The following is a 13,156-nucleotide window of genomic DNA, read 5'->3' on the forward strand; positions in this document are numbered from 1 at the left end:
AGTATTCAAAATTTAATGTATGTATACGTTATATTAAATTGTGTAAAACGGTGTGCAACATGGCTAATGAAGTGTTATGGAGCATGCTAGTGGAACGCAGAGCATTGGTGGGAAGAAAACAATCAAAATGGTGTGCAGCACCTAAAATGGTACTCTAGCCTATTTCAACATAATTAGTTAGCTTAGCTGGCAAAGTAGTTACAAGAGAATCTTCTTTATTGGCTTGTATGTAAATATAGCGGCTTAATTGTACAAATCGTCCTTAAATTTAGGGGTTACTTTCATTTTAGTCCTTAAACTTTAATTTATTAAAATAAAATAATTGAACTTAACTTTTATTGCAGAGAAAGTCCTTCTCGCTAAAATTTGGTGTGAACTCCGATTAAATACATATGCGGCTTTCCAGCATGGCTTTTTTAAAAAATAAAAATCCACATATGACTAATCTTCAACCATAAGTGCAACTCTATGCTCACGAAGACACAACCCAACACACCATAAGTAGAACCTGCTCCTCCATGCCTTTGTCATCTCCATTTTATTTTTGATTATCACTTGAACACCTCAAATACAAACCATGGCAAACCTAGCTTCAGTGTCATTCCTCGCAATCAAAGACTAAAGACCTCATAGCACCATGCTGCATATACCCTTACCATTTCACAGCTCCCATTCCATCATCACCATCTACCCTCAAATCCCTTATTATAGACACTAACCCATACTATCTCTTTCTCAATCATTTGGCAATAAACCCATTTCATTTATATTCTGCTTCCCCAACAAACCCACATACCTACAATCACTATTGCAGTGTTGCCCCTTTTCCCCTCAACCAGCAAGGTTGGAGCTTGAAGTAAGGGAAATCTCAATAACTATTGACAAATTTTTGGAGAAATTTCCATTCACATGTTCTCAACTAACCCATTATCCTTGTCCCTCACAATGTCTCTCTTCAGTCTGACCCACAACACCCCAAGTTGTTCCCTTTTATCGATACAGTGCCACCACCATAGAATGCAAGCTCCACCATCGACCTCAATCTAAAGCTTTCTACTTTATGGCTTCCTCTTGGTGCTTCTACCTCTGCTTTCGATTCAAGCTATTATAATCCTCTTGGTGATCCTCAATCTGTCAATCATACAACTACTAATTTTGTTATTTCATTCCCTCTTTGATGTTTTTTAGGGTTAGATCTCTATGGTTTTTTCACTTTAATTTGGATGTTAGTTGCTACAAATGGAAATTTGATAAGTAAAGGAAACGTGAATGAGGGAGTTAATGACTGTGGAAGGGAGGATATCTTAAGAGAAGAGGAAGAAGAGAAATAGTGAGAGAGAAAGAAAGAAATGGAGAAGAATTTTAGAGAGATAATCACCCTTGCTATCTCGGATGAAGTGGAGAAAATGTGACACAATTTTTTTTTTTTTATTATTTAAAAAAGCCATACTGGAAAGCCACGTATTCATTTAACCAGAGCTCACATCGGATTCTGATAAGAAGGACTTTCTCTGCAATAAAAGCAAAGTTTAATGATTTTATTTTAACAAATTAAAGTTTAAGGCAGAAATGAAAGTACCACCTAAGTTCAGGGAAAGTTTATGCAATTAAGTCTAAATATAGCAGTTAATCAATAAAGAATTCAATTCATTTCTCTCATTTTTTTTTTTTATTTATGTTTTCTTTTAGTCTTCATGGTATCATAGCACAACCTGTGCTGGTAACAACCTCTCTTCCTTTATATCTATTTGAAGTTTCTAAGAATTGATACTCCAAGATTGGAATTATGGAGCAATGTGAGTAGCAGCTAAATTAGCATATGTAGAAGCTCTTTGGAAGCATGCGTCAGTGTCAATGCTCATAGGACTAGAGATCTTATATGGAGCCAACCTTCATTTCTGATCTCAATGAAGAATGATTATAAATTGCATCGGCTGTCCTCAACTTAAGGAATTATTTTATTACTATTTCTAAATTTTAGTTTATTACAATAGAATTCCTTGCTTTTAATTGTATTTAAAAAAAATCCTCTTAAACTACAACAATTGGTTAATATGTAAAAAAACATAAAATTATTATTTTGCCACTTTCTAGAAAAGAAAAAAAAAATACTATTTTGCTCACTTTCTCTCTCATTTTTATAGTTAAACTTGTTTTTTTTTCTTGTCGTGCATTGCATGTTGTTTTATTCACTGTATAAGCTCGTGATTTAAATTTTTTTATATATAATTTTTTATATATGATATAATATATGAAAATTCTATTAAGTTCCTAATATCGTAGATTTTTTTTAAATTTTCTTTATTTTAATTTTATGAAATTCTTAATACTTAAAATATTTTTTATATGAAATTTATTGTGTATTTTTTAATTAATAGATATATCATAATCTTCTTATAAGAGAGAAAAAAATATTTAAATATAGACAGTTAAAATTTTCTATTCAGAGATGATTTGGGCAGAGCGAAATAATCTTCTGAGTAGCAATTTGTCCATTTTTATTTTGAACGATCAAAAAAACCTTCTATAATAGTATCATTTCGGGAACTTGTTATTACTTATATGACCCACAAAAGATATTAAACTACCAAACGTAAATAAAGGAACATGCCACACTACTATACTTCATTGATAAAAGATCATTATCCATACATGAAGATTCAAAATATCAAATCAAAAGAAATCAATGATCCATGCTTTACTTAGAACCACCAAATAGCTCATTCAAATATTGCCAAAAAAAAAAAAGAACTTACTACATGGACAAAAAAACTAATAATAGGTAGAATAGGACCTCAATATTAGGGAGAGAACCATAGATGTGTTCCTAATAAACACAAATGTGAAGAGAGAAAAATTACATATATGATTTAATTGCAAAAAAAATGAAAAAAATACATGAATTTACTAATGAAAGAAAAAATTGAAAGATATGTATATTATTAAGTATAAAATTATTAAAAAGTTTTAAGATTTTAGTTTAATTAATTAAGTGATAAAGTAATGATGTCATTTAAAAAAGTTAATATCTATAATAAATTTTATTATATATTTTCGTATATATAAATATAATTTTTCATCATTGACTATCAAACTTAAAATTGATGAGTTGGCTATTTTACAATCAAATTTATAGCTTTTAATTTTAAAATTAAATCTTAAGGTAATTCACTCGTCAACTCAACGACTAATTATTAATGTAATAGATTTAGATTTAAATATAAAACTAATCTAACCAATTAAATTAAAAAGTTTTGTAAATAATAATAAAATTTTATATTATTTTTTAGCCAATTAAAATAGAGAGTACTAATTTATCATTACACGTGCACCAATTAATAATTTTTTGTTAAAATTAATTATATTTTTATTTATAATATAATTATTTTAATTTATTTAGTAATTATTTAATTAAAAGTAATATTAACGAATTTAGTAGTACTTATATTTTTTTTAACTTTTATTTTCTTTTGTAAAATATATCTTGTTTAGATAATAATTATTGTTGATTAAATTATTAAAATTTAATTTAATTGTAAAATGCATAAAATAAATTAAAAATAAAATAATAATAAAAAGTAACGAAAACACCCAAACACAGAAGTTGCGAGAAAATACGGGTTCTTCAAATTTTATTCCTTCCATTTTTTATTCTTAAATTTTATTTTTTAAAAAAATATTTGAAAATTTAATTGATAAATATATTGAAAGTTAATTTTTATTATTTAAAAATATAAAAAAAATTAATTTTTCAAGTCCGGCACTAAACTAAAACAAAAATTCAAATTCAAATTCAAAATTTATAGAAATTCCATATATATGTAAGTAAAAAATGCACTAAAATCTCACACGTGTGATATATTCAATAATTTCATGGACTTTCATCACTAAATATTAAGTTGTTCTTATTTGCATACACAATAAAGTTGGACATCTAAACAAATTTTGTGCCTAACATGCATATAACCACAAAAAATAATCTGATCTATCCTAAAATTTATACAATTAACTTAACACATTTGACTTACAAATATAAAATAATCTACCAAATAAAAAATTTGATATATATACCATGAAGTCCTTAGCCATGTGAGACACCAAGTAATTTTGATATTCTTACATAGTGAATTACTTGGAGTGAATTAAGTCTAAGTAGTAATTTGAAGAAAATTGTTAGTACCCATATTCATTAAGAAAAAAAAAAAAAAAAGAGTAGCATTACTTATTGCCATTAAAGAAGTGTTTTCCATAAGGAAAGAAGTTGCCTTTCATTGTTATTATCACAAAATACTTTACTCCAATTATGAAAATTGGACTGCAACAAAAAAAAAAAACTTGAAAGATAAATAAAGTAGAGCTAATAAATTTAAATTTAAATAAATTCTTAATTTAATTTAAATAAAAATAATAATATAATTATAAATAATATATACAATTAAACATTCATAAAATTTCATTAAAATTTAATATTAATGTGAATAAATATATTATCTAACTAATAGATAACGTGATTATATTTAGCTAGGTTCATTAAAATTTGTAATTAAAAATCAACCTTTATAAGTTCAATCAAAATTATATATATAATTAAAATTAGCCTTTCTTTCCCCATGTAATTATCAACTGGGTTGATATAATCATTCTCCTTTTTCTGTCTATTCCCTTGAGGGATATGAGTAAGAGCAACAATTAGCAGATTTTGGATAAAATAAGTTTGAAAGTTTGATGTGGTTAAGTTTGTGTATTTAGTACCATTTTTGCGTAGCTATTTTTGAAATAAGTATAATTTTGATTATTTTAACACTATACTTATTACTATATATTTTATAAAGAAAATAAATTAAAAAGATTTGTGATCTTACTAGTTTTTAAAGTAGTCATGAGAGTATAAGAGAATAGAAAAATCATTTACATATATTCCTAGTTTTAATGCAAAAAATTGTGATGAGACGCCTTGTTCAGACCCTATGCAATGACCTCCGTGATATGGAAGTGAAAATAGCAAACCCTAGTGTGTTCCACTTATTATCATTCCTGGGCCAAAAACTAACATTTATATACTTCTAGAAAGAAAAAGTAAATATTTGGGCAATACTTCTCAAATAAGTTTAATATAAACACAGTAAAAGCCCTCAAATAAAGCAGCAAATACAGACAATTTGCACATATTACTTGAAAACTTAACAACACAAATCAGCATGTAACATTAAATGCAAAGACTAATTGATCAACATTAACATCTTCGCTTGCTTATAATTTTGGTTTAGCTCCCTCAATGATAACTGCAATATATAAGCAAAAATATCAATAAGTGAAAGTTCCAACGTATTTAAAGAATCTAACACAGTAAAAAAATTCTTTTAAGTACTTCAATTTTTTTTTTGTTACTAGGAAATAGGAAGTGAGGACTCGAATTTAAATCTATTAGAAGAGTGATATACTTTTAGCTACTGAATCAAGTCTTAAATTGTTTACATGTACATATTTTAGTATAATTGAACATTAATTTACTGAATAAAGCTATTTTATGAGACTCTCACCAATGAGACTTGAAAAAGCCCACATGTAAATTCAACTCATGGACATACTTGAATTGCACCTGCCATTTCCAAAGGCATTAGAAATTGTCAAATTGTCACTATCAACAGTACATTTGCAACTGATTTTGGTAAAGATAAAAGCAGCGGTAATTGGTATTATATACATGATATAATTGGACTTGCCAACCCTGACAAAGCTCAATTAAAGGCATTAAATTTTAAACCCAACTCACTAATTTTATTTGAAGTTATTAAATTTAAAGTAATTCATAAACCATTTTAATATATTTAACTTAAGATATTTAAATTTGAATAATTTATTAAATTAAGATTTAATTAAAAATTAATTTAACTACTCATGCGATCCATTTAAGTTGATTTGTTTGTATTGACTCCATCAACATAAATTTTGATCTAAATATTAAATAAAAATAATAATTTTCTAAAAGAAATTAAAGTTTTATCTAAAATGGCATATAATAACTTGAATTATTTCAAATTTCTTTTATATAAAATTATATAATTGTAATTTATTACATAATAATCATTTAAAATTTAATTTACATTTGAATAAAATTCTATTATTTTTTTTAAAAAAAAATCAGTATATATAGAGACCATTTATAAAGTTAATAAGATGTCTACTTCAACACTCGAAATCTCATATATAGTTCATACATGACAAATTAAAATCATGTGAGAATTTATTCCACTTCCCTGACGAGCTCAGAAATTATGGCTTTGCTAGAATATAAAATAAAATATTAAAATTAAATGAGGACATGAATTAAGGTGCATACCTGATATATTCTGTAGGCGTTCATTGTTTAACATAGGACAACCATAGATCAAAAGTTCTTCGAGTGTTGCTATGTTTTGTAGAGGTTCCGGTAATTCTCTAAGGTTGTCACAATTTGTAATTTTCAAGACTTTTAAACTGTTGATTGATCCTCGAATTAGCCATGTTGGGAATCCCAATAACTTTGGTATGTTAATGATCTCTAACTTTTGGAGACTGAATGGACTTCGGTGTTGATTATCTTCCACTTCCTCTATTGCCAAATCAAGGTTTTCACAATTGGCAATATTGAGAATCTTTAATGTTGTTAGGAATTTAATACTTTGCGGCAAAGAGATCAAACTGTCACAACCACCAATGAACAATCTTCGAAGATTTGTCAAGCCATGCAAGTCTCCAAACAAATATTCTAGATTTTCGCAACCAGTAATGAACAAAAATCGAAGAGATTTTAGGCACCCTAATCCTCCAGTTGGTAAATACTTTTGCTTTGTAGTTATCCAAAGGAATCTAAGGTTAACCATGTACTTTATATCTCTGGGCAACTCCTCAAGTTCGTCACATCCGCCAAGTATTAGTGCTTGCAAGCTTTGTAGCTTGCATATGGAATTAGGGAGTCTTTTAAGGAAAAAATTATTCCATAAACTAAGATATTTCAAATGCTTCAAATTGCCTATACTTCTTGGTAGTAACTCAAACTTTGAATAAGCCAAATCCGCGACTCTCAAGCACTGAAATCTTAAGAAACATGCATCAATGAATACTTCACTACTAATCCCTTCTCTCCTTTCATTTAAAAAGGAAATGGTTCGCACGTGATCAAGGTTTTGAAAGGGTATAGGAAGATCCTCAGGAAGTAATTCAGGATAAAGAAAAGATAAGTGTCGAACGTTTTTGGAAACCTGTTGAGAGCCGGAAATTATTGCTGAGGATTCATTTTGTGTCACTGATGATGCGAGATCATGCATTAGATCATGCATTTTACACTGAACATCCCCTGCATCCTCCCTAAAATCTTGAAAGAAACATCTACTACATAACTCCTTAAAATAGCGAAAGCCAACATCTTCTAACTCTTGATTTTCATTGCAAGATTGAACAAGTCCATGTGCCATCCAAATATAAACCAATTCAAGATCGTAAAATATGTAATCCTTTGGAAAAACAGAACAATATGCGAAGCATCTTTTTAAGTGAGATGGCAATTGTTCATAACTCAATCTTAAAGCAGGCAAAATATCATTTCCTTTTTGTTCTAATTTCCATATTTCATTATCTCTTATAACTTCCCAATCACGTTCATCGGTTACAGAGTACAGCAGAGTTGCCAGAGTTATCACTGCCAATGGAATTCCCTTGCATTTTCTCACAATTTCTTCTCCAATTCTTATAAGGTTTGGATTTTGTTTTTCTTGCTCACCTTTAAATGCACTTCTGAAAAACAAAGACAAGCAATGCTGGTAAGGAAGATCATTCAAATCGTATGCAGAGTCTGTGCCCATAATGGAAGCAACACGGCTGCTTCGAGTGGTGACTAAAATTTTACTTCCATTAGCACCTCCCATTAACTAAGCTTTTAATTCCAGCCATTTTCTAGGGTCCTCACTCCAAACATCATCTAGGATGAGTAAATATTTCCTTCCATCTAAAGCCTGTCGCAAGGCTTTTTGCAGCTGGTCTAATTCCAGATCCATATATTTTTGACCAGGAGATGCAGAGCTCAGAATTTTAATTATAACCTTTTCTATTTCAATGACTTCTGAAACACACACCCATAGTTTCTGCTCGAAATGACTAATCACCCTTTGATCATTGAACATCAACTTAGCAAGTGTAGTTTTCCCGAGACCACCTATTCCAACTACAGGAATAATGGAGACATTTTCACTATCAAAAGATTGCAGCAACATTTCAATGATGTTCTCTTTATCTTCGTCCCTCCCAATGACATTAGAAGCATCCACAAAGGAGTGGGTCATCTCCCTCTCCCTATGAATGACATGCCTATCGAAAATCCGCTCGGTGAGACCAAAATCAGACTTAAGAGCAGCGATTTCAGCTACCCTCTCTCTAATCTTCTTTAGTTTATGTCCCATTGTAAAGCGGAATGCAAGTGGATTAGAGGTAGAAAAAAATCGGCGTACCTTTCGAGTGGTGTTCCCAGACTCGACCACTTTCCTTCGTAAGGCTTCACATTCAAACTCATCCACCACATCTTCTGCATCATAAAGGACATCTTTGAGCATCCCCAGCCAAACCTCTATCTGTTGACTCCGTAACTGATGCTGCTCGGCGTCGAAAAGCACGGCTTTGATGACGACTAAGATCTTTTTAATTTTTTCAAGATCGCTTCTGAGTGCCCATGCGAAGGAAAATTCTTCAAGAGCAAGAGAGCCCAACTTCCTGAAAACATTTTCTGCAATGTCGACAAGAAAAGACTCGGCCATTCTATTTTTATTTTGCAACGTAGAAGAACAGTCTGGAAATGAGTTAATTTTGCGAAGGAAAATAAGTTGTTATGGTGCTTCTCCCTGCTCTGCTACTTCTCGTATTGGCACCTCTCAGGTAGTAGGTCCAAAAAACAAGGGATGGTAGAAGCAGAGATTCTTGGCCCGAAATGTTTTTCTTTCCTGGACCCATGAAGGAAGAATTTTGCTTGAAAATAACTCATCATGCATGAATTGTTTCTTCTGGGTTGGCCTATCCAAGAATTTTCCCCATAAGTTGATGGTTGTTATTTTTTCTAATTTATTAAGTTGATGGTTCTATTTTTTTTTTTTTTCAAATAGAAAATTGAAAAATTAATTATTTTTAAATTTTTAAAATTTAATTATGATTTAAAAAACATATTTAATTTATTTTCTGCTATTTTTATTTACAACAAATGTTTTATAAATGAGAGTTGCCCTTTCTACTGTTAAGAGTCCCAACAGTACTCCAATCGCCGACAATAAAGTGACCACGAACAGCAATACTAAGACCAATGAATCATGCTGTAACTGCTATTTTCATTTATTTTTATTTATTATATTTAAATTATTTTATAAAAATATAATAATAATTAATTAAATTATTTTTTATCTTATTTAAAAATTTATATAATAATTATTATATTTAATAAAAATAAATAGTAAAATTAAAAAAAAATTAATATTTCTTCATTTTTTATATGCTATAAATAATTTAAAAAAAAAAAATAAATGCACGAATAAAAATGAATGGTGGTTTCCACCTCTGTGACAGATGTAGTGTTTGCACGTAGCAGCCTTCCTTGACATTAATCACGACTTGACTTCGTGCGTGTGATTTCCACGGGAAAATGATTCTTTGTCTGTGTCGTAGAAATTCCTGTATGTAGATTGCGACCACGATAGATACTTATCTTATTTTTTTATATATATAATTATAATTGTCATATAGTAGGAAGAACCCAAATTATTTTCTTGTGAAATTCAAAAGGATTTATTCTTTGTTTGATCCTTAATTGTGTAGAGTAAATGAAGGGAAACTTAATCAGAGAAATGAAAGACAAAAAAAAAAAAAAAAAACTCTAATGAGTTTTTTTTTTTTATGTCTTAATTTTTTTATGTCATTTAGATATATTATTATAATATAAGAAAAATATAATTTTTTCTTTAAAAAGAAGGAAAATTAATTATTATATGTATATATTTTTTTTCTTATGTCCAATGACATGTAAGTACTCTAAGCAAGTTAGTGATATCTGTGATTTCAAATTCTGATTCTGTAGATGTCTGTCTCTTCAGAACTAGTATTTGTATCAAAAGAGTCTTTTGCAACTACAAAAAACATATGTTGATCGGACAAATTTAGGTGCCTTTTCTCATTCTCATTCTTTAACAAATGTAGGTGACTTTTCGCTCCCGTTTAGGATCTATTTGATATTATTGTTAAAATTACTATAGAGAAAGTATTAAAAAATAATTAAAAATTAAATTTAATTAATTTTAATCATAAGAATATTAAAATAATAAAAATAATTTTTACTAAATTATTTTTCTCAACAACATCTAAGATGGTGCTTCTATTTAGAAAAGTAGTTTCAGGTTCTGAAATTCAATGTGAAACATGGCTTTAATTTATTCAATTTTAAACCAAATCAAATTAAAAAACAAAACTCAAATAATTAAATTTACTTAATATGAAAATCAAACTGAATGGATAATGGATTATAATTAAATTAATCTAAATTAATTTTTTTTTATTTACTTCGATTCATCGGTTTGATCCTTGTTTTTCAATAAAACGATAATTACATAACAATAAAACGACAATTCTTGTCAACTTAGAAAAATAAATAATTCAAAGACAATGTTTGTAATACATAGCTTGCTATCATTCCACTTGAAATATTTTCTAATCAATATATATAAAATTTATGGATTCAAAATACATCACTGAAATTAATTTCTGAAAATAATTTGATATATAAAACTAATATCACTTATATATATTTTCTCGGAAAACAAATTGAATAAATATAAAATAATTTCCATGAAAGTATATGTAAATTTTAAAATCACATAAAATTTAAAAACTATATAAAAAATTAGGGTCTTATATATTCTTCCAACCATAAAAGAATTCGTCCTTTAATTCTAAAAAAGAAAAACTTGAGCATGAACAAAAACTTAATCAACACCACCAAGCTCCCACCGTGCTACTTTGATACCTTTATTATCTATCCATTTTTCAAAACTTTGTCAACAAAAACCTAATGCTCCAAATTGCTAATCCACTTAAACCATTGGCTTTGATATCATTATTGCCATGATCCGGTTTTCAGGGTCATGACCAACACTAAAATTTGGATCAGCATAAGGTTTCAAAGCTTATGGTAAGCTTAATTCATGCACAAGTCAATAATCAAACCACATACAATAATAATATATAATTGAGGGATCCATATTCGGCCTCTAAATCGACACATAATTAGAATAGTAAATTCATAATATTTGATAAGCCTAACTTAACCCTTATATAGTAATTCATAAAATATTTTAAAGTTTCAAAAAAAGAATATACACACAATCAGTACGGAATTCTAAGATATGATACTATTAATAAATAAATGATACAAATTGAGACAATAAATCCTGGAGGGAAAATGGACAGAAATAACTCACAATAAAATTGATGTTCTTGTCACTTGAAAAAAAAAAAATTAAACATACAAATTATTACTTTCATGGAAAAAAAAAATAATTAAGAGACTGGACTTGCTACCATTCCACTTGAACTATAAAATAATTTCCTTCAAATTATTTGTAAATTTTAAAAACAAATAAAATTAAAAAAAAACTATATAAATATTTGGGGTGTTAGATCTTTATTTCATAAAGACACATCCATATATACATATCTAATTATATCTATTTTATAATGATAAAATTCTTCTTTTAGGCCTTAATTTTATTTTTTCTAAATCAAGTGCTTACAGTTTTATTGCCTCAAACTTTTATTATTTTTTTTATTAAGCTTATGAACTTTTACTATTTTTGACAATACATACATTTTCTAACTAATTTAACAAAAAAATATTAAATTCACTAACGAAAAGTAAAACTTAATTTTATTTTTCTCTCTTCCTCCCTCTCTTTCTTAGTCCCAAATGTTTTCTTTATCTCTTTGCGAATTCCATCTTCTCTCTCAAGTCTCCACAAATCATAATCTCTTCCTACAAAACCACACTTTCCTACAGAGCACATGCTCTTCCTCTTTAAGCAACGAGCTCAAATCAACAATCCATATGTCAATAAGCACTTTCCTTTCTTACTAACCTAAATAATTGTATTTTTTTTAATTTATAATTAGTGGCTCATCAACATTTTTAATGGCTTTATGAAATTTGTCCCTTTATTGCTGCCAAGTTAAACACATATATAGTACAGATTTAGAAGAAAATCTCACCAATTGCTCTTCTGATTCTGAAATGTCCACGTGCAAGCTCAAGTGCTTAACTCATGGATGTGCTTGGACCTGCCACGTCCGCCACTTGAGACCAGAGAAAAGAGAAATGTCAAATTACCATAACTGTACATAAAACCATATGAATATTCAAACGAGAAAAAAAGGTTAATTATATTATCTATATTATATATAGATGTACAAAGGAGGGCAACATTGACATTGCTGGAATTGTCTTTCATGTTTAAAATTAATTACAATTATTTTCTTATTATTTAAGTTAATTTTAAAATTTGTCAAAATTTAAAATTTTTAATTTTAAAGTTCATATACATTTAAAATTCTTAATCCTACTTATATTTAACTTCAATTAAATATAAAATTTTATAAGAAGTAATTAACTAAAATAAGAAATTAATAAACAAAAAATAAAAATTATTATTAATCTATCTATTATTTTTAAAAATATATAAAAAAAATATATTTATAGCGACAGATAAATAATTTGTCACTAATAATACATATTAAAGCATGTAGCTAAGTATATAAATTGGGCGCTAATGCTATTTATCGACCAAAAAATGTGTCGCAAATAATTTTAGTATGGCTCCTTAACATATGGTCGCTAATCTTTTAGCATAGAAAATTTGTAGTTAAATCCTTTATGATGCCAATTTTATTATCTTTTATATTGTCACTAATAACTTTTAGCAACAATATATTTATCACTAAATAACTGATAATTTTATTTTTTTAATATGGTAATAATTAATATAAATTAAAATTTTAATATTATTTAATAATAATTCTACTGATACTGAAAAAATATATTATAATTCTTAATATAGTAATCTTATAATTATAATCTTATAAGTATTATTAATTTATT

General features: G+C 27.9%; 2 protein-coding genes across 2 annotated transcripts; both read right to left on the reverse strand.

The window, feature by feature from the left end:
- Positions 1–5,219: 5,219 nt before the first annotated feature.
- Positions 5,220–7,904, reverse strand: LOC110642266 (putative disease resistance protein RGA1). Its single transcript, XM_058143241.1, has 3 exons — positions 6,341–7,904; positions 5,589–5,599; positions 5,220–5,282 (listed from the first exon to the last, which is right to left on the reverse strand). Exons 1-3 carry the CDS (start codon positions 7,902–7,904, stop codon positions 5,220–5,222), a joined length of 1,638 nt encoding a protein of 545 aa, XP_057999224.1.
- A 3-nt stretch (positions 7,905–7,907) lies between these two features.
- LOC131178297 (disease resistance protein RGA2-like) lies at positions 7,908–8,786 on the reverse strand. The gene has a single exon (XM_058143242.1). The coding sequence runs from the start codon at positions 8,784–8,786 to the stop codon at positions 7,908–7,910; it is 879 nt and encodes a 292-aa protein (XP_057999225.1).
- Between the last annotated feature and the right edge of the window lie 4,370 nt (positions 8,787–13,156).

The sequence above is a fragment of the Hevea brasiliensis genome, chromosome 3 (assembly GCF_030052815.1).
Source record: "Hevea brasiliensis isolate MT/VB/25A 57/8 chromosome 3, ASM3005281v1, whole genome shotgun sequence".
In the NCBI taxonomy this organism is placed as follows: domain Eukaryota; kingdom Viridiplantae; phylum Streptophyta; class Magnoliopsida; order Malpighiales; family Euphorbiaceae; genus Hevea; species Hevea brasiliensis.

Bases quoted from the DNA above. Each gene is read 5' to 3' on its own strand.
- LOC110642266 (XM_058143241.1), bottom strand. From the start codon at position 7,904: ATGGGAGGTGCTAATGGAAGTAAAATTTTAGTCACCACTCGAAGCAGC.
- LOC131178297 (XM_058143242.1), bottom strand. From the start codon at position 8,786: ATGGCCGAGTCTTTTCTTGTCGACATTGCAGAAAATGTTTTCAGGAAG.